This window comes from Peromyscus maniculatus, chromosome 21 (assembly GCF_049852395.1).
Source record: "Peromyscus maniculatus bairdii isolate BWxNUB_F1_BW_parent chromosome 21, HU_Pman_BW_mat_3.1, whole genome shotgun sequence".
NCBI lineage: Eukaryota > Metazoa > Chordata > Mammalia > Rodentia > Cricetidae > Peromyscus > Peromyscus maniculatus.
In genome coordinates, this window is record NC_134872.1 from 24,170,846 (window position 1) to 24,190,496 (window position 19,651).

General features: G+C 39.0%; 1 protein-coding gene across 8 annotated transcripts in view; it reads right to left on the reverse strand.

Annotated features, from left to right (window-relative positions):
* Ctnna3 (catenin alpha 3) overlaps positions 1-19,651 on the reverse strand; it is a 1,515,753-nt gene that overhangs the window by 686,830 nt on the left and 809,272 nt on the right. The window contains exon 9 of one of the 8 annotated variants that reach the window (XM_042266696.2): positions 10,643-14,268. The exons of the other annotated variants lie outside the window; for them this stretch is intronic. Within the exon in view, the coding sequence (XP_042122630.1) occupies positions 14,263-14,268 (6 nt within the window). The 3' untranslated portion in view covers positions 10,643-14,262. Of the gene's footprint in view, positions 1-10,642; positions 14,269-19,651 lie in introns of those variants that run through there. 8 annotated transcript variants of the gene reach the window in all.

A 19,651-nucleotide genomic window follows, 5' to 3' on the forward strand; every position in this document is an offset into this window, starting at 1 on the left:
ATTCTATTGGTTCGTTTAGGCTACTTGACTTGTCTTAGGTCAGATCTCTGTATGTTTTTCTAGAGTTGAACCCTCACTGTCTGGTTTGATCTCTACTCCCACAGCCTCGCCAGTGACTCTACTCAGTTTGCTATCATTCTACAACCTAAACCCTCTGTCTAGTTTTTACAGGCTCTCATTCTTGCTCAGAAACTCTGAGTATATGCAAGCCTGTTCCTATGCTTTACTTCATCTTTATCCCAGGAGAGTTGTCCTAAAACAACAATCTATTGTTATGTAGGACAAATACCTATTTCTTCATTTAAGCACTGTGTCCCAATTTCTGGCCACAGGCAGACTAGACAGCTGTACTTAGTTCCCTTATCCTGACCAACTCTCACTTAAGTGTTATATCAAAGTTAATAATTAGATACAGCAACTGCCTTCTAGTCCAGAGTTGATATACTGGAAGCCTGACTTCTTTGTATGTAAAAATATTTCTTTGGAGTTGACTTGTATCCCTAAATATGTGTGCATTGTATTATCAATTAATCAGGTATCCCACCATGAAAGATGGGTCACTTTACCTTTTGTGAACACCTTGTACTTTGCATCTTTATGGACAGATATTCTTACCAGCTTATCCCCTAAAGGCATTGAAATGTGTAACTCATTTTTTTGCAGGCCTTCGAACAGTGTCTTGCCTGTTGCTCCTTGATTTCCTTGACTTCTCTCTAGTTTTAAAAGTTGTCGTGTCACTCTGGCCACCCACTGCCATTCTTGGTTGATGGTGGCCAGAGTGAGAGCAAGCACACTCGGCCTCTGAGTGACTCAAAAGAACCTTATGCAAAGCTGAGCTCTGCCTGCTCACACTCCATTTCCTAGGGGAAGCATTAGGGTGACCCTGTGTTTGACCCTAACCACAATTCCAGGCCTACAGAGATTCTGAATGACCAGTTGAGGATATGGAGTTCTATCCTTTCTGTATAGGCTCAGTTGATTCATCGGCTTTACTCACAAAACCCAGGTACACTTATTTACTTTATAGATTGTGAAAAGAATATCTTAAAGGATAAAATGTAATAGCTGAGTGAGTAGATAAATATGCAGTGTAAGTGCTGAAAGGTCTTAAAGGCAACAGTGTCAGTCCCCGTGGGGCCAGGGTGCCTTATTCTCCTGGTTCATGATGGTTTGCAATTTGCCTTCCTGGATGTCTCTTAAGCTGCCCAGAAGGTTCCCCAGAGTATGTTACTTGGGCTTTTATGGGGACTCAGTGTGTCAGCATGACTGAAGCATGGACAGCCATGGAGGCAGGTTTTGGAGGATAACTGGGAGGTTAAAGTGGTTTTCCCACAAGGCTGAGGACCCGAATCCCCAGAGCACACAAATGATGTCAGGTGAGCATATCATTCCACCTATAATCCAGCCTTGGGACATGGACAGTGAATAAATTCAAGGACAGTGCTCTCCATATTGGTGAGCTCTGGGCTTGATTAGGAGACATTACATCAATGAATACTGTAGAAGAGCAGTTGAGAATAGTTCCCAACATGAAACTCGGGGCTCCACATGTACAGGTACCTACACGTATGTGTCCACACATGTGAACACACACATGTACATGTATGAATGAATGCATGCATATACATGCAGAGACATAAAAGAAAAAATGGAATGGGGAAAGAAATGAGATTGGACAAAAGGGTCTGGAATACAAAGCAAACAGGCTAGTCCTCCTGTCCAGATTTTTCTTGTGCTCACTATGCACTTCCTTCATTCCTGGGTACGGGGTAGAACTCCTAAGCAAGAGGCACTATGACATTATCAGACAAGGCGTTTCAAAGAATTTCCCAATGCCCTGCTCAAAGAGAAAGATATATGTTTCTGTGGTCTAACAGAATTTCTAATTTGTATACCTTGCTTTGGAGAAGGGTTTGTGAACAATGATCCATTAATTAAACCTAGAATATATTTCTAATATAAGACATCAAAACCAAAATCTCCTAAAACTGTGAGCCATCTGACTGTATTCCATCTGTCACTTTTCTTCTTCTAAAGTGTGATGTGCAGCTGACTTGTTCGCTGCTGATGTCCCATGTTTATCATTGGGGCCTTGTATATGAGTGATAAGGGACTGTGATAAGTTCTTGCTGTGTGGGTGAATGAACAGATGTCATCTATAAAACCTTCTCTTTACCCTGATCTTGTTGTACATCAAACATGCTACTCAATCAGTAATGCTGATGACTTTAGCTCACTGATGTCAGAATCATCCAATAACTTTGCTGGCCCATGTCATCCTTGAACTTCAAGTCACTTCTAATCTGGAACTAACTTGCTTGGGTGCCTAACCTGCAGGCTCTCCAGTCTCTAATTGTTCCTTATTATGTTCTGGGTCCTTTACCTCTAGGAAGTTTCCTTCATGGTTTTGTCCCCAAGCGTTTCCATTCTTTCTATATTTTCTCCCGAATACCATTGATTCTCATAAGTAAAACAGAAATAAAGGTTGTTAGCTCCATCATTGTCTTTAATTTTTATAAGGTCTCATGTTTAGTTCCATGAATGATATCTGTACATGTGTCTTATTAAAGGCATTTCTGAAATCAAACTTGTCATACTCCTCTGTAACCTTTTGCATTTTTTAAAATTCTAATAAGGAAGTCATTATATAGTGCTGATTTTTACCCAGATTTTAAATGTCATAGTAAATTCAAAGTCCCCACTCTTCCATTACATAATACTTGTTGGTTTCAATTCACAAGTCTTTGGTGTCAACTATTTTCCCTCTGTCATCAACCTCAGTTGGAGCATTTTTATATCCTGAACAAGCCATTCTGACATAATATTCCTTTTATCAACATGCATTGATTTCTCCAGAATACACGATGAATACTGTCATTTTCTTCCTCAAAAAATTCTTTGTAACTACCTCATGCACATAATATTAAATGTATTCACACTCTGTAAAGATGCCCCTAAGAATTAGTGATTTTTGATAAAATATCTGCATAGGGAGTTAAACATGAGAGATTACAGTTAAAGACCATAATGGAACTGGGACTAATATTTATAATATACTCTTAGATTCTCTCATTTGAAAATTTATATTTACCCTGTTCTTTAAAACAAACATTCTATAATTACCAATTTAGACTCTTATTTTCCCTCTCCACTACTCTGCTTGCATTGTTTTCTGTTCTTTCTTTCTTTTTCCTTTCACAGCTGGAATGTTCCCCTCCCAACCTTCACAATGGCCCATCTTTCCAAATGCTGCAGTTCTCTACAAATGGAAACAATGCCATTACAGCTAATACCCACAACTGCACCCCTGTGTGTATACACTAGCCTTAAGCGCTTCGCCTTATAGCTGTGGGAGATGATTAGGAAGGGGTAAGGTCATCCAAAACATCTTAAACATCGGTTCACTGCACATGACAGTCTATAGCCATCCTGCTTGCTTGTTCCTGATAAAAATGAATCCCAGAGGAACAGTGATGGTGACCCTGGTCATGAGTCATGCCTCGCATGTAGTGCCCTTGGATGGCTACCAGGAAACGCCAGAGTAAGTTAATAGCCTGTGCTGTCTCTTACTACTCATTCCCAACAATGGGTTTCGCTCTACATGGTCTGGACTCCTCATCTCAAGGGTCATCCTCCCTAGGAGGCACAAAGGCTGTAAAGATAATAGGCCGAGGAGGGGCTGGTGCAGGCACCATGCCAAAGTCCAGCTTGTGCTATACAACCTAGTCAGGGATGTAGAAAATCAGGGGGAAAAAAAAAAAGATCCTGGATATCCAGCAGAAGCAGTCCCACAAATCAGGCTAGAAAATTGAATTTGAAGGTTTCTCTCCTTCCTTCTCATTTCCCCCTCTTTGTGCCATGCTTGAGCCTGAGTGGAAGAAACAGAATGAAATTAATCGATGGGAATCTGCTTCACTAACGGATTGCCTCTTCCCAAATTCCCTCTAGTCAAGAGTTCCTTAAAGTGCTTTTTGGCAACCATGCCACACACTATCCTGATGCTGGTCTAGGGTGAGTGGACAGATGATGAAATGCTTGCAAGAACAGAGCACATGTTTGCTGTGGGCTGAGAGAGAAATCCAGTTAACCCATGGGGTGGATCTGCTCGCAACTCCTACTTGGGGTTTCCTAACCCGTTAACACCGGTTTGGAGCAAACTCGATTTTTCACACTGGTTAAATGCTGGGGTGAAGCCATGGAGGAGTGAGATGAGAAGTTTCTTTTACAGTCACACACAGTCCTAAAACTCCCCAGAAACATGCATAGCTGTGTAACTGACACCAACAGGGAATACCCCATTCATCTGCACTAATAACGGGGCACAGCGGGCTCATCATGGCTCATTTATATTTGCCTTTGGAATATGCTATGTGGGTTTTGGCAGATGATTTACCTTGCTAATTATGTCTTCCTTAAATTAATAATACAGTTAATTTGCAGTCTCTGAGCACAAACCCATTACAGCGAAAAGAAACGTGCTAAGTGATGGTGTTGTGGGATCTCCCTGCAGCCTCTTCTGAAGCCCCTTGTGATCTCCAGAGAACAAGTTCAGGTAGGACACACTGGGCTCGGCAGAGAGGTTATGTGAGTTTGTTACAAGGTAAAGTGTGGCACTACCAGCAGGAGAATGAACAGTGGCCAGAGGGAGCCCAAAGATAGAACACCCTCACAAGGTGAGAGGACAGTGTCCAAACACCACCCTGTCAATCTAGACAGGTATAATATTACTTCTGAAAGTCCTTAGAGAGGAAGGCTTTCCTGTGCAGATTTTCTTATCCAAGTGTTGGACAGTTTGACAGACTGGTTTTGTTGTTGTTGTTGTTGTTGTTTGTTTTGTTTTTTGTTTTGTTTGGGGTTTTGGTTTTTTTGTTTTATTTTGTTTTTGGTTGTTATTGTTTTTATGTATCTTCTTTTTAATGACATGCATGCGTGTGTCTTGTATGGCTATGTGTATGTGAGTATAGATGCCTGTAGAATCCAGAGGTGTCAGATCCCCTGGAAATGAGGTTACGGGGTGCTGGGAATAAAATCCAGGTCCTCTGCAAGAGCAGTGCATGCCCTTCACTTCTGAGCCACCTCCCCCGCCCCGATGGCCATTCTTTTGGTCAGTAACCAAGCAAGAGCAGATTAAAAACAAAGAGAAAATAAAAATCAATTTCTAAAAGTAGCCCTGCTTTCCATGAATAGAACATAGCAAAGCCCTAATACCTCCACCCCTCCCCTTTATTAACCTGTAGTTATCTTTCTATCTCATATTTTAGTATTTAAGGAGGTACAATGGACTCTTTTTCCCTTCTTTTGCCTATCACTGTTTTCACTTACAAAATGTAGCATGTTAACAGGGACACAAGATGTAGAACCCCAAGAAGATTCTGATTTTCAAAACAGATAGACAGACAGACAGACAGACAGATGCAGCTTCTACCCTTCAGATAATGCTGTCAAGAGTGCCAAAGAACATGTTGGTGGACAAAGACTGCAAAGCATTGGCATCTTCTGTTCACGACCCCCCAGTAACTTTCTTACTCCTGTGAGAACCATCCCTTCTGGAAAATAGGGAATATTTCCCTAGAAGGACTTGAATAAGGCTATCACCACCTCTAGATTTTGTCTCCTGGTTTGTTTCTTTAGTTGTTGTGGGTGGCAGGATCTGTTACACAGTTACACAGTTTCCATTGGCATTTTTATAGGATGCTGATTGTGAGAGACTGGTCCATCCTCAATGACCTTCAAGCTTGCTGATATCTAACCAGCTATCTAGCAATAAAAGAAATCATTTTGGAATTTAAAAGTGGCTTTGACCATGTCTATGTGTGTGTGTGTGTGTGTGTGTGTGTGTATGTATCTGTGTGTAAAGTTGTACATCTATGTAGGACAAATGTCTTTAGCATACTGGAACAAAAAAAAAGTTTAAGTTACCTGTTAAATCACTGTGATTTATTGGCTCATTTATGCCATTGGTGTTGTTCTCTATTGTTTTTCTCATTCCTTTCTAAATAAATTAGGATTTAATCACAATCAACAAATGTGCGCATAAGATGCTGATTATTGGCTCTTATGAAATACTGTAAGAGATCTGAGGAAACAAAAGCCCCTTTGTGGCTTCAGTTCTGAAAATCTACTTCAGGAAGTAGCCAGTGGGTAAGAGTACTTTGTGTGTAGCACAAAGACCTGAGTTCGAATCTCTAAGAGTCATGTAATAGCTGGAGATAGAGTGACAGAATCAACACTCCTAGCACTAACATAGGATAGGGGAGGTGAAGACAGGAGAATTCCTGGGTGCTCATGAGCCTGCAAGCCTAGTAAATGCAATAGAAAAAAAAGGAGACCTTGTCTCTAACAAACAGAAAGTGATGACTGCAACCAAAAGATTATCTCTGACATGCATGCTGTGGCACACGCTCCCACATTCACACACATGAATATATGTGCACATGCACACACCCATGAAGACCTCAAGATCTGGAGGGAGAAGTAGCATTTCCTTTATGGATGGACCACCACACTTAGGAATCATCAGATGGGAGTGTTGATGTGGGCCAAACACAATCAATGGGTTCACCTTTGAACACACTCAAGGAAATTTGGGATGGATATCTCATTTTCTGGGAAATTAAGTACGTGTTCATAATACACCTATGGATCTTTACCAAGACAAATCTAAGGCAAAATACATTAGCTATTCCATTCTGGCATAATCACTTTGCCCATTTACTTACTTTGACACATTCACAGACAAATCCAGGCAGGTGGTCACCTTGGTAAATGCTAATGTCTTTAAGGTGAATTAAATGAACTTAATATATTGTTGATTTGTCTTGTCTTGGATCCATGGGAACAACCATTTGAAATTTGACATGGGCAACAAAATTCATTTCACCATTAATGGGGATGTTTATTTGAGAAATTGTAATACACTGTGTTGTTTTTCTTCTTTACCTCTCTCATTTTAAGTACAGCCTTATACAAGGTCCTTGCAAGTTCAGCTGATACTAGAAATGCCACTAAATATGATCTGTAATTCATTAATAGTTAATATATTAGACCAAGATATTTTCATCAATATTATTATGATAGTGTAAGAAAAAGTCAAAACAGCCATAGATAGATTCATCTTTTCTGAGGTTCCCTTAAGAACTTGGGCGCATTATTCAGTTTTGATCCGTGAAATATATGCATTAAACACCCTCAGTATGTTGCACCTACAGGAAATAGGGGAACACTCGGGAAGTGCTTTAGCTCTTTGCTATTATAGAAAAGCTCCCCTTCTGCAGGGAGAGAACATTGTTCTTTTGAAACCGCAATGACATGGGAACTCTAGTACATAAGAATCAGAGAAACCAAAGGATTTCACAGGATAAAACAGGAATTTAGAGATCATAAATATATTTCAATATCAAAAGCCTGTATCTCAACAAAGCATTAGTACATACAAATTCTATGTCAATTGTGGGCTGAATATAAATGAATACTGAAATGTGGTTTTAAAAAGCTAATTTAATTGGACAAAATTAGCAAAGTACTAATGTACTTGAAGTGATGGCCCGGTGTTATATTATGCTAATTAGCCCAACTAGTCAATAGAATGCTACATTTCATTTAAAGCATCACTTGGAAGGCTTTTTATCAAAAAATAAACTAGAAAACACTTAGAGATGAGAAGCTCTGGCACTGACAGAGCTGAGTACTCAGAGAGGCAGCTGTAAAAATACACCTGGGAGAAGCAGCAGTATATGGAGCACGTGAATACGTGCTCAAGGATTGCCGTGAAGAACACAAAAGTAGGATAATCCCCACATCACAGACAAAGTTTCATAATGAAATTTATTTATTTGTTTATATTTATTTATGTGAGTGAGTGAAAGACCAGAGAGCGTGTGAGTCAGGCCGGAAGAGAGCTTAAGGAATTTATCATCGCTTTCTCCCATGTGTGTCTCAGGGATCCGACAGAGGGCCTCAGGCTTGGCGGCCTTTTCCTACTGAGCCATCTCTCTAGTCCTAGAGTCTTTGAATAATCACAGAATATTCATATTGTTGGAAAAAGCCTGGATATGAGATGTAATAAATCTACAAGCGCACTTCACTTCCCATGAAATAGCATTGTGACCCTGGGCATGAGACTCCTTTGATCTTATTTTTCTAAACTGTAAATCATGTTAGCAAGTAGGTTGTTATGAAGCTTGAGTGGGAGGGCTTTTCCAAGACACATGCATGGATTTCTGCATGGAATCGCGCTCCATAGGAATCTCTTTCTAGGAGCTGGATTCAGATTCTCAAATATGAAAACAAGTGTCAAGTAAGTGTGTGGGGGGGGGAGCATTGGTTTTGCTGTCCAAGGAATCATTTATGCAAAGACTAAGTACCTTGTTAAAAAAAATATAAAGAAGAAAGTTTCTTAATGGGAACTAGAGTAGAATTACTTAATTGACTCTAATCCTAAGTTTTAAGACATTGTAATTCTAGACATTAAAAAATTAAGCTTTTTATAGAGAAAAAAATCAAAGTGACAACAGATAGATTCACAAAATAAAGCACAAGTTAACCAACATTTGAAAAATTAATCCATTTCTCTATTTCACCAAAGTTCACAGAGGTCTGTTTGACACTGGTCCAGGGGAAAAATAAAATATTAAGAAAATGAACACTGTTTCATTTTAAAATGCACCTTTTGCTAGATATAAATAATATTTGTTCTACAATTTTGAAGACAATAATAACAGTAACAATAATAATATTAAATATACAATAATATCACTGTCTCAATCTTTGATATTTATACCAAAATTAGTTTTGAGAAATAACCTTTTTAAAAATTGTAGTTGCCAAGGTAAGCCTAAGAAATAATACATAACTAAAAATGGGAAAGGATTTCTGTTTTAATTAATGAATATAATTAATGTTGAAATTAGCAGTAGCTTTAACTAATGTCACAAGCTCATCCAATTTTATGTTCTATGGAACAAGTAGAAACCATAGTCCAGGCTTCTAAGAACAAATACAAGCTAAAGGGCTGAGTAATGTGTTTATTAAATGTAAAAGGTAGGTGCTATGGTGTGGGGATTTGCTTTCAAGTGTGAAGTCCTTAATTAAAATGAGACATGGGAAATATTTACAGATTTATTTTGAGTGTGAAAAGGATTTGCTATTTTTAGTTAAAATGTCACTGCAAATGTGGCAAAATGTAAAAATGAAAGAGCAGTGTATGTGTGTACATACATTCTCTCCTCTCTGTCTCTGTCTCTGTCTCTCCCTCTGTCTCTCTGTCTCTGTCTCTCTCTCTCTCTCTCTCTCTCTCTCTCTCTCTCTCTCTCTCTCTCTCTCTCTGTTCCTTGCTTAGGGCATAATATGGTGTGAAGATATAGAAGACAGGATTTCATTTGTATGGGAACAAAGCCTTCATAATCCAGTCTGTGGCTACCAGCAGTGTCACGGCATCTAGCATGTTGTAGTCTGAAGGAATCTGAAGCTAAACAGAAGTGACACATGATAAGACCATCCTTGTCTTTCATGCTTCTTTGCTTCTTCTTAAGAACTGGAATGATGGGAACCAAAGTTGCCTTATGCACCACGCTGTACAAAAGGCAGAGGACTGTCAGACTGGGACCCGGAGGTACCAGTAGACCCCTAGCCTGCAGTTCTCAACTTTGAGTGCTACGTCAGGACAAATATCAGCTTCTACCTATTTATGTTGAACCAAAGGGATATGTTTTCTTTGTCAGCTTCAATAGCTCATTGCTGTTCGACTCTACAACCATGTCCATGACTAAGCCCATCAGCAGGCTCCAAAGGATGGCAAACTGAAAGTCACATAGAGTCAGTGGGTCACAAACCTAAATGAGTAGATATGAACAAGAGAAAAGGGAAAGAGAGGGAGTAGTAGAGATTGACTGGTTGATTGATTGATTGATTGATTGATTGATTTGTGATTTGGAAAGAGTCAACATGGGTGGTAGGAAGTTGGGACAGGAAAGTAGTCAGTGTGAATTTTATACATTTGCAAAACTGTCCAAAAAAAATAATTAATAAAAACTACTAATTAAGACTATGCCAAAATGCCAGCTTATATGCCACTGAAGACAAGAATCTCTACGGAAATATAAAAGTTAATTGTTCTGGTAATTTTTATGATGTTTAAATAGTTCCAAAGATCTAACAAATTTCATTTGGGGCATGTGACTATTACAAGTGAGTGAAGTTCCAAACAAAACCACAATAATTTCACAACAGATATGCTTTTTGTTGTAATCCAGGAAAGGCTGTGTGTCTAAAAGGATAGCAAATTGCTAGGGTAAATCACATTTGATTCCTAATTGCACGTTTAACAGAAGAAAATTCTGTGTTTGAATTCAGTATTTAAATTCACTACTATTCAGTAGCGATCTGAATTCCCAAGTTCAATTAAAAAGGTCATTACCCTCTGGAACTGAAGGTGCTCTCTTAATTACAATGTTGCTAATGAATTGGGAGAAAAAGACAGTTTGGCTCAGTTCAATTAGCACATATAAGCCAAAGCCCGCACGTGTGGGAGTTCTTAGTGCTTAGTTATCTGCTTCCCTAGCTCTCCTGGCTTCCCCTCTTCCTTCTTTTTTCTCTGCTTCCCCCTTACCTCCCTCCCTCCTTTCTTTCATTTAGTGTGTGTGTGTGTGTGTGTGTGTGTGTGTGTGTGTGTGTGTGTGTGTGTGTGTGTGACAAAGTAGGGTGGGAGAGAGAGAGAGACAGAGACAGAAACAGAGAGACAGAGAATTCGTATGCACACAAACGTGCTTGCCTGTTTAGGGGCACATGGAAGAAGCCAGAGAACAGTATCTACTTCTCTAATACTTTGAAGCAGGGTCTCTCACTGAAACTCAGGTGGCTGGCCCCTGAGCCCCAGACCACCTGTCTCCAGCTCTCCTCCCCCTCATCCAGCACTAGACCAAGCTTTACACCAAAGTGCTAGGAACCAGAGCTCAGCTACTCTTATTTGTATGCAAGCCCCTTACTCGCTAAGCCATCTTCTCAGGCCCCATTTCCCCAAGTTGAAACATGTAAGTCTCCCATTTCTTCTCTCTGTAAAGTGTCGTTGATGTAAGTCACAGCTCTTCAAATTCATGTGAAAAACAGCAAAAGTTGGATGGGAATTTTTACTTAGGTTTGTGAAGCAGAATGGAAGACAGGCCATATTTTCCTTCACAAAAATAATAATGACCCAACAGTCTGATTGTGATATATTGTTAACACTGTGCTGTGGAGAAGTGAACAGAGTCCCTTTCTCAGGCCCGACAGTGGCTTCTATCGATTCATCTGAACCAGAACAGTGGCATTGCATGATCATGTTCTCTTTGGTTAGTACTCTAAATGACCCTAAATCTAACAGGTTTCAGGAAAATAATAATATTATTTTCAAGGTAATTTGTAAAACTCAGAAAATTAGCTCTTATGAACAAATCAATAGCAACAAAAATTATGCTGCTAAATTAAATTTCAGTGAACTTCATAACAACTGTTTAATCACATCTGGAACTTAACTTCAAGGGACATTGTTGATTGCAATGTTCCCAGGTTATTCCCTTGGTTATACCTACAGGGAGCCTAAAGAAATATCTCAAATTACTCCAGCTAGAGTCAGCTAGACTATGCATTTCTTTATTCACTCAACAAAAATCTCCAGAGTTCTAAGGTATATCAACTGCATAGCTGGCCAATACAAAAAAGGGAGTCCATGTTCATTTGTTCATTTTATGTTTTATATTGCTTTGTTTATTTTAAGAGAGGGAGAGAACATAAAGTTGGGTGGGTTGGTATGGAGTAACCATCTGGGAGGAGTTGAGAGAGGAGAAATAATATGATCAAAATATATTGTATGAAAATTTAAAAACCCCAAACTATAAATGCATTAAAGAACAGATTTTTAAACAAATCAAGAACTCAACAATGTTGAGTTGAGATTAAAATACATCAGGTATCTAATGACAAGTTGAATTATTTTAAAAACAAGAAAAGTAATCATAAACTGAGAAAGCCTTTTCTTATACATAGATAGAAGATTTATCCCACAGTTACTAAAAAACATTATTAAATACTTAATCATGAGTTTCAAAAATGCCAGAGAGCCGCAGAGATGTCTCTGATGACAAAAGTGCTTGCTGTACAAGTCTAAGAGCCTGAGTTCAGATCCCAGAACCTGCATCACAAGTATGGCATGGCCACGTGAAGTGCCTGAAACCCAAATGCTATGGGAGAAAGGGATAGAGACAGGCAGACAGCAGTGATAGCTGGATGCCAGCCTAACTCCTGGTATAGTGAGGGACCCGGTCTCAAGGGGATAGGGTGGAGAGGACTAGAGCAGGGCACCCATAATTTTTCTGGTCTCATTATATTGCAGAGGCACATGCACCCAGGTACATACAAGTGTGCAGATACATACACATATACCAGACTCACACAGTAAATGATAGATAGTTAGATAGATAGATAATAGATAGATAGATAGATAGATAGATAGATAGATAGATAGATAGATAGATAGATATCAAACAGCCTGCTATTAGTTTAGAGCTGGCCAGCCGCCAGACACAAAGCTAGACTTATCTGTCAATTGCCCGCAAGACAGTTTTAGAAACAGGAGGAACCATTTCCTTCTAATTTATCACTGCAGAGGATATTCCAGGGACAGGGATGAGCCATCCATTTGTACTATGAACTAAATTCTTTTAAGATTCTTTTTGAGTGTGGTGAAGTAAGATATGTTTCATATAGCAAAGATGGAACTCAACAAGATGAGCAAACATTCTCTCTCTTTTGCTGAACAAATACTGCTGAGAAATTTATTGTATTTCCTTTCATAATTTGTTCCCTTTTCTCTCTTGCATGTGGGTAAAGAGTTGTAAACAGACTTCTTAAAATTTTGCCTCACTCTTATCACAAACGTTACCTAGAAAATTTAATAGCAGTGTATTCCATGACACACTTTCATTGGTATTTCCAGTTGCTTTCCTCACTGGAGATTCTAATTAAGAAAATGATCTTCTTTATGAATGATGCTTTCCTAAGGAGTAGAAGAATTGAGTCAGGATAATACATGAATGTCTATGGTTAGGTGTCTCCATCACACTGTCAATGTGCATTCTGCAATGGTTGAAGCAGTAACACTTCATCCCACACAAATAGAGGTACCCACTTAACCCTTTCCAGTTGTGTGTGTGTGTGTGTGTGTGTGTGTGTGTGTGTGTGTGTGTGTAGGGAGATGGAGAGAGAGAGAGAGAGAGAGAGAGAGAGAGAGAGAGAGAGAGAGAGAGAGAGATTATAGTTTCTCAGTTGCACATATAGTATTTAATGACAGAGGAATTACAGAAAATGTTATTTATTACATACTTGGTGTACAGAAAATAATGGTATATTTTATAACCAATTATGCCATGTTTCCCATGTTGTCTTTCATTATATGTTACAAAGATCAGTGAGTGCTCTATATATGACTAGACAGAAGGAGGAGTTTCCTGCATGACTGATTGGGTTTTGTACTAAATTTTGCCATCCATAGCAAGAAATGCCAAACATGATAGTGCAAGTTACAGAGAGCAGCCATCCCCAGACACCACACCAAACTGCCTGGAAAGAATTGTCAAAGTCTTCATAAGATCTGTTTTGTGACCTAATAAAAATTTGACTTTGTAAGTTTAAAGGGATCTCCACATTTCATGGAAAGTTAATGAAACAGCCCTGTGCCTAGCATATACTGCCAGACTTTAAAACATCCACGAGTAAAGCCATGTCCTTCAGGAATGGAAAGGAGACACAATGTTCCAGGCATGACCCCTAAGCTTGTATGAATCTTTCTATGCTAAAAAAAAAAGTGCAAAACAATGACTATTGGTATCCTTTCTAATTTTTCTCTTTATCCCAGATTTCTCATGCTCAAAATATGTGCCTTGGCAAACCAATTTTTAACATCATCTTTACTCTTCAGTGAATTTGTGGTTTCTGATTCATTACTGAGGAAGAAGAGGAGATAGTTTCTAGAAAAATAAAATACTCCGAGACTAATTGCTTCTCTTTACTATTTTCCATATCATACCCTCCCTTTATGAACAGCTCTGTAGACATTAATTTGGTTTCCATCTGTTTGAACAAGGGGACCTCCACCCAGGTTCAGGATGCTAGGTGCAAATGAATGACATGAGCCTTTGTAATTTCATTTCCACTTACCTGGAAGCAATCAGAGTCCTCCCTTCCAATCCTGTCACTGTAGTCCAGCTTCAGTGAGGTTGGTTCACCTCTCCACTAACCCTAATGTAAAATGGGAAGTTATTTCTGGACAGTTGCCCCACCACCACCACCATCACAATGGTGGCTCTTTAGTGTTCGGCTTGCTTTTGCTTAAAATGTGTTCTGTGCTTTTTCCACCCGTGACTATGTTGTTTCCCAGAAGTTATGATATTTGGATGGAATACAGAGAACACTGACTGTGGGAGAGAGAGGAGGCTAGGCTTCCATTTCAGCCATGTCCATCAATCTTAGACCTTACATCTGTAGCATGAATCTTAAAGAGTCTTATTAATAAAATCAAATCTGGAGCCAGGTATGGGGGTGAATGCTAGAGGATCAGAGAAGCAGAACAAGCCACAGCCACCTTACCTTGCCAATTCCTCAGCTGACCCTGTTTCCTCAGACTGGAAGTCTCTGAGTCCTCATCCAGAATGGATCTCAGCTGAACTGTTGCTCAAAAGCCTGAAAGCTTAACCAGCTCTAGTTCCTGTTCCTCATGCCTTATATACCTTTCTGCTCTCTGCCATCACTTCCTGGGATTAAAGGCTCTTGTTACCATGCCTGGCTGTTTCCGGGGTGGCCTTGAACTCACAGAGATCTGAATGGATCTCTGCTTCCCAAGTGATAGGATTAAAGGCATGTGTGCCACCATTTTCTAGCCTCTATGTCTAGTGGCTGCTCTGTTCTCTGATCCCAGATAAGTTTATTAGGGTGAACAATATTTTGGAGAACACAATATCACCACAGACATCATCTAATTCTCTGATGATGGGCAGAGATGGTGCTGCTTTACACGAAGGTTTCAAGGTGAGTGTGAACAATAGCTCATCCCACTTCACTGATGCTTTTACAGTAGAAGCTCCACAGTTGGCCATACTTTTCTTCACCAAGAGGGCTTGTGAAAGTGTACCAATTTGTCTTTTCACAAGGCCTATGTGAGCAAACAAGGGAAAACGAAAGAAGCACATATAGCTACTGATGGAGTTGAGTTAGAGCATGTTTATATTTTTGTTTAATAATTGCATTTTAAGGGTACTTTTAAATTATCATATATATATATATATATATATATATATATAGTTATAGTTATAGTTGAAAAACAAAGTCTCAGTGGAAATAAAATGTATTTTCTAACACAGCCATCAAAACTGTATATTGTTTAGACAATTGAATTTGGAAATGTATTTCTGAGCTATAATTATCTACACAGTACTTGCTTTTAATGGTGACGAAATAATAAAATTAATAAGAAAATAATATTAATCCTGACACCATAATGTAATGTATGTGTATTTGTGTATATATGTATATGTGAGAGAGAGATAGGGAGAGAAGAAAGATATGGAAATAGTTCAGAAAACACAAGGAAAAATCCAAATTTCTGCCTGCATGAATTAGAGCACTAAGAACAAAGCCTTACAAGATTACAATAAACATGCCCCAAACAAGGGAATTAAACAGAATGATCACTTGCTCCTAGATAACTGGACTCTTTGGGAGTTATATCTTAAGAGTAATTGTGGAACTGTCAGAAACACACAGGACTGTGACTCTATTTGTTGTATTGGGTAATTTACAAAGAACCAAGGATGCTCTTAGAAAGATAATGGAGTTATTGTTTCAGACCTGTCCACATCTTAAATTTTCTATTTCCATAAGAGTTGCAAGGCATGATGGGAAGACAATCAAAAAGCACACTGCCCCCTGCCTTGGTAATTAAGGAGATCACACTCCAGGCTGTTTCAAGATTCTTTCCTGAGTGACTTACGGAAGTTAAGCACATTATCTAATGACAGTGTCTGCGAGGCCGGGGTGTGTACTCTCAGTGCTTGAACTTTGTGTTTCAACTCCAAGAACATTTCAGATGTTTTCTTATAATGTAATATTTACTTTTATCAAATTAATTATTTTTCTGACACTGATCTAGACTTTTTGTTTTGTTTATGCGTCAGCATTCTTGGGAATCAAAACTCCATTTTCCAGGCCATGGCTGCACCAGTCCATGGAAGGAAAGGGACTCTCCTCTTTCTTCTTGCATCTACAGTTTGTTCTTCTCTGTGTGAAAAATGCATTTCCTCCTCTGCGGTGCTGTCCTCATGAATGAAAGCATCAGTTCCCCCTTGCAATTGAACTGCCTCCTTTGGTTGCTAGAAAATTATCACCATGGGGTTTCATGACTTGGGAGATAAGAACGCCTCAATTGCTCTTGCTGTTGCCCTTGCATGAGCCTTTATTCACCAGACGGTTCCCAGAAGAGAAACTCCAGTCACTGTGGACAGAAGCCAGCTAAGCTTCTGAGACACTGTCTGCCTTGGTATTGTCCTCACAGGCGCTTCACAAGCACCATACTCATGACCTCTGAGCTCCCAAGAAAGGCTGCGATAATGGCACAACCCGGCCTGGAGCAAGAGTCTCTCTCAGTAAGTAAACCTTCTAGGAGCCAAGTTCAAAAACTGGTCAAGATTAAGTGTGTTATGTTTGGAAGCCACTGCTATATTAATAAAATACAAATCATTCTTTCAAAACAGTCGGAAGATGTCTCAGGGGGCAGACAAGATGGCTTGGTAGATGAAGGGGCTTGCAACTAATCTTGATGTCCTGAGTTCAAACACCTTGGACTCACAAGGTCAAAGAAAAGAACCGACTCCTAAAAGTTTTCTCTGACCCTCACATGTACAAGGTAGCATGTGTATATGTACAAGCACACAAACACACAAGATGACGGGTGGCTTACAGATTTTGCACACACAAACGAGGTCTCCTGAAGAGGAAATGCATCTGGTAACTGAACTGGAAAGTAAGGAGGGCTTTATTTATTTGTGTGTGTGTGTGTGTGTGTGTGTGTGTGTGTGTGTGTGTGTGTGTGTGTGTTTGTGTGTGTGTGTGTTTGTGTGTGTGTGTATTCAAGTGTGAACTTACAAGAGTGCCGAGATGCATATGTGGAAGTCAGAGGACAATTTCTGGAAGCCAGCTTTCTCAATCCATAGTGGGTTCCACTTACCAAACTCAGGGTGTCAGGCTTATACAGCCAACACTTTGCACCAGTGAACCATCTTGCTGGTCCAGGAGGGCTTTCTAAAGTATTGATTAAGGAAAGGTTGTGTCAGGGAAGGAAGTGTGCAAACAAACTTCATAGAACAGGAACACAAGTCTGTCCTTGAAACAAGGTCAAAGGTCAGAGTCTGAATCCATTTGCAAAGTGCTTTATAAGCACCATGGAGTGAAATGTCTGCTACAAAAATGGGAGAAGAGAGATATTTTATTTTATTGTATATATGGCTATGCCAAGAAAGGTCATTTAATTTTCATTTACAATAGTCCTATCAAACAAAGACTGACAACAAACAATTTCAGAATTTTAAAACTAAAAATGGCCTTCATGTTTACCTGCATGCTTATACATGATGAACATAGCTACTTACCAAGACCAAGGGGTCCAATGTCTATGTGCAATTCTATTTGGCAGATTTACGTCCACCTCAACTATTTTTACTTTCTTATGATACATCTCTGGTTAAAGGGTATTTTAATAAATGCTAATTCCATCTCATATTGTTTAGTTTACAGATTTGTATTTTATAGTATTCCCCATCATCCCAGGCTTTCTGCCAGATAGATACTCATGAATTCAGAATAAAGATGTGAATAACCAAAGTTCCAACCTATTGCTATGGATGTGGAATGAAAGGTATAAAATGATAAGATTCAGAACTGTCTAGTACATGAGCTAAAAATGCCCTCATCTACATGATGTGAGAAACCACACAAGTTCTGGCTAACCCAAGACACCTCCCTGCTGCCTCATTATGTTTGCTTCAAAGACATTTGTATTTCATATGGGTAAATCTCCATCCTAAGATTTTAGCAGATATGTAAAATATGATGAAGTCTCATTTTATATATTTAAGTACAAAGTAATGTCTGATCTCTCAAGAGGGTAAGTCCCTGCATCTAGGAACAGTATCATAAATTGCCTTGCTCAAATAAAAGTCATATGTCATCAGGATATGACTTTTTATTTAAATGGAGAAGCTTGCTCATATGCAAATTAATCCCTATTGGAAGGTCTTGCAAATACTTTCTGTACAAAATAAGGAATGATATGGATGCTCTAAGGACATTTTGAAGAGCTACTGTTGTATAATTCCTAAAAGACATGACTTCCACATCTCTGTCATAAGGACATCTATTATTTCTTCGGACTGTAATGTGTCTGGCTTGAAGTGCTTCTAGTTATTTTAAAAGAGAGCTGTGCGGGTAGACTGTCTCCCGAAAGTGAGAAAATGCGCTCCCATGAGAGAAGGAAGAGGAGAAACTGGGGGAGAGGCCAACCTGTGGTGGAAGGACTGCAGTTGCTCTAGAAATGGCTTGAGGTGGAGAAGCCTAGTCTCTAAGCAGCTGTTCTCAACCTATGGGTCGCGACCCCTTCAGGGGTTGAAAAAAACCTTTCATAGGAGTCGTCTAAGACCATGAGAAAACACTGGTGTTTACATTATGATTCATATCAGTGGCAAAAATACAGTTATAAAGTAGCAATGAAAATAATTTATGGTTGGGGGTCACCATAACATGAGGAACTGCTCTAAAGAGTCCCAGCATTAGGAAGGTTGAGAACCACTGTTTTGAAGCCTAAAGTCTTCAAAAATGATTGACTCAATGCTGGGAAAGGATGCTATGTCATATTTACTAGGTTTTATACAAAATTTGGATGTAACAGAGGCTAGTATAGCAAATTTGTTCAAGTTTGTCTGTTTACCTTCTCTTAGTATATTCTGATTTCTCTAGATTGGCCAAATTACCATTTCTTAAATAACTAAGGAGCTTGGGGCTAGGGAGGTAGCTTAATACTAGAATAATGCTGAGCATATGAAGGGTTTTGGGTTCCACTCCCAACACATGCACGAAAAGTTCTTTATGATGGAGGACACAGAATCATGTTTGATTGACATGTTCCCTTAAGTCACAAGTTTGTTTTTGTTTTGGTGATAACCGGGATTGGTATGTAAAATGAATAAAGAAAAAAAAAAAAGAAAATTATCTTGCAGCCAATCAACTTTTACCACTTTGAAAGAACAGTTAGCACCTTGTCAGGATCACTCAATTAGAGAGGCAACTGGGTCAAAAACAGGTTATTTTCTTCATGACTTGGTGCTGATCTTTCTATTGACCTATGTGACTACTTCTCTAGATTTTATTTTACAGTTATTAGCTTCTTAGAGATAAGTAAAGAAATAGTTTAACTCCCATTTATATTTTAAGAATTTAGCTTTATTTCATTATGTGTTAATTTATAATTGGTTAATTTGGTTAGTTTAAAAACTCAGAAACAGTTTCGTAAAACAGGATTATTACCTAATCCATGCCTCCAAAATAAAATTCTTAGCAATTGACATGGAAGGAAATA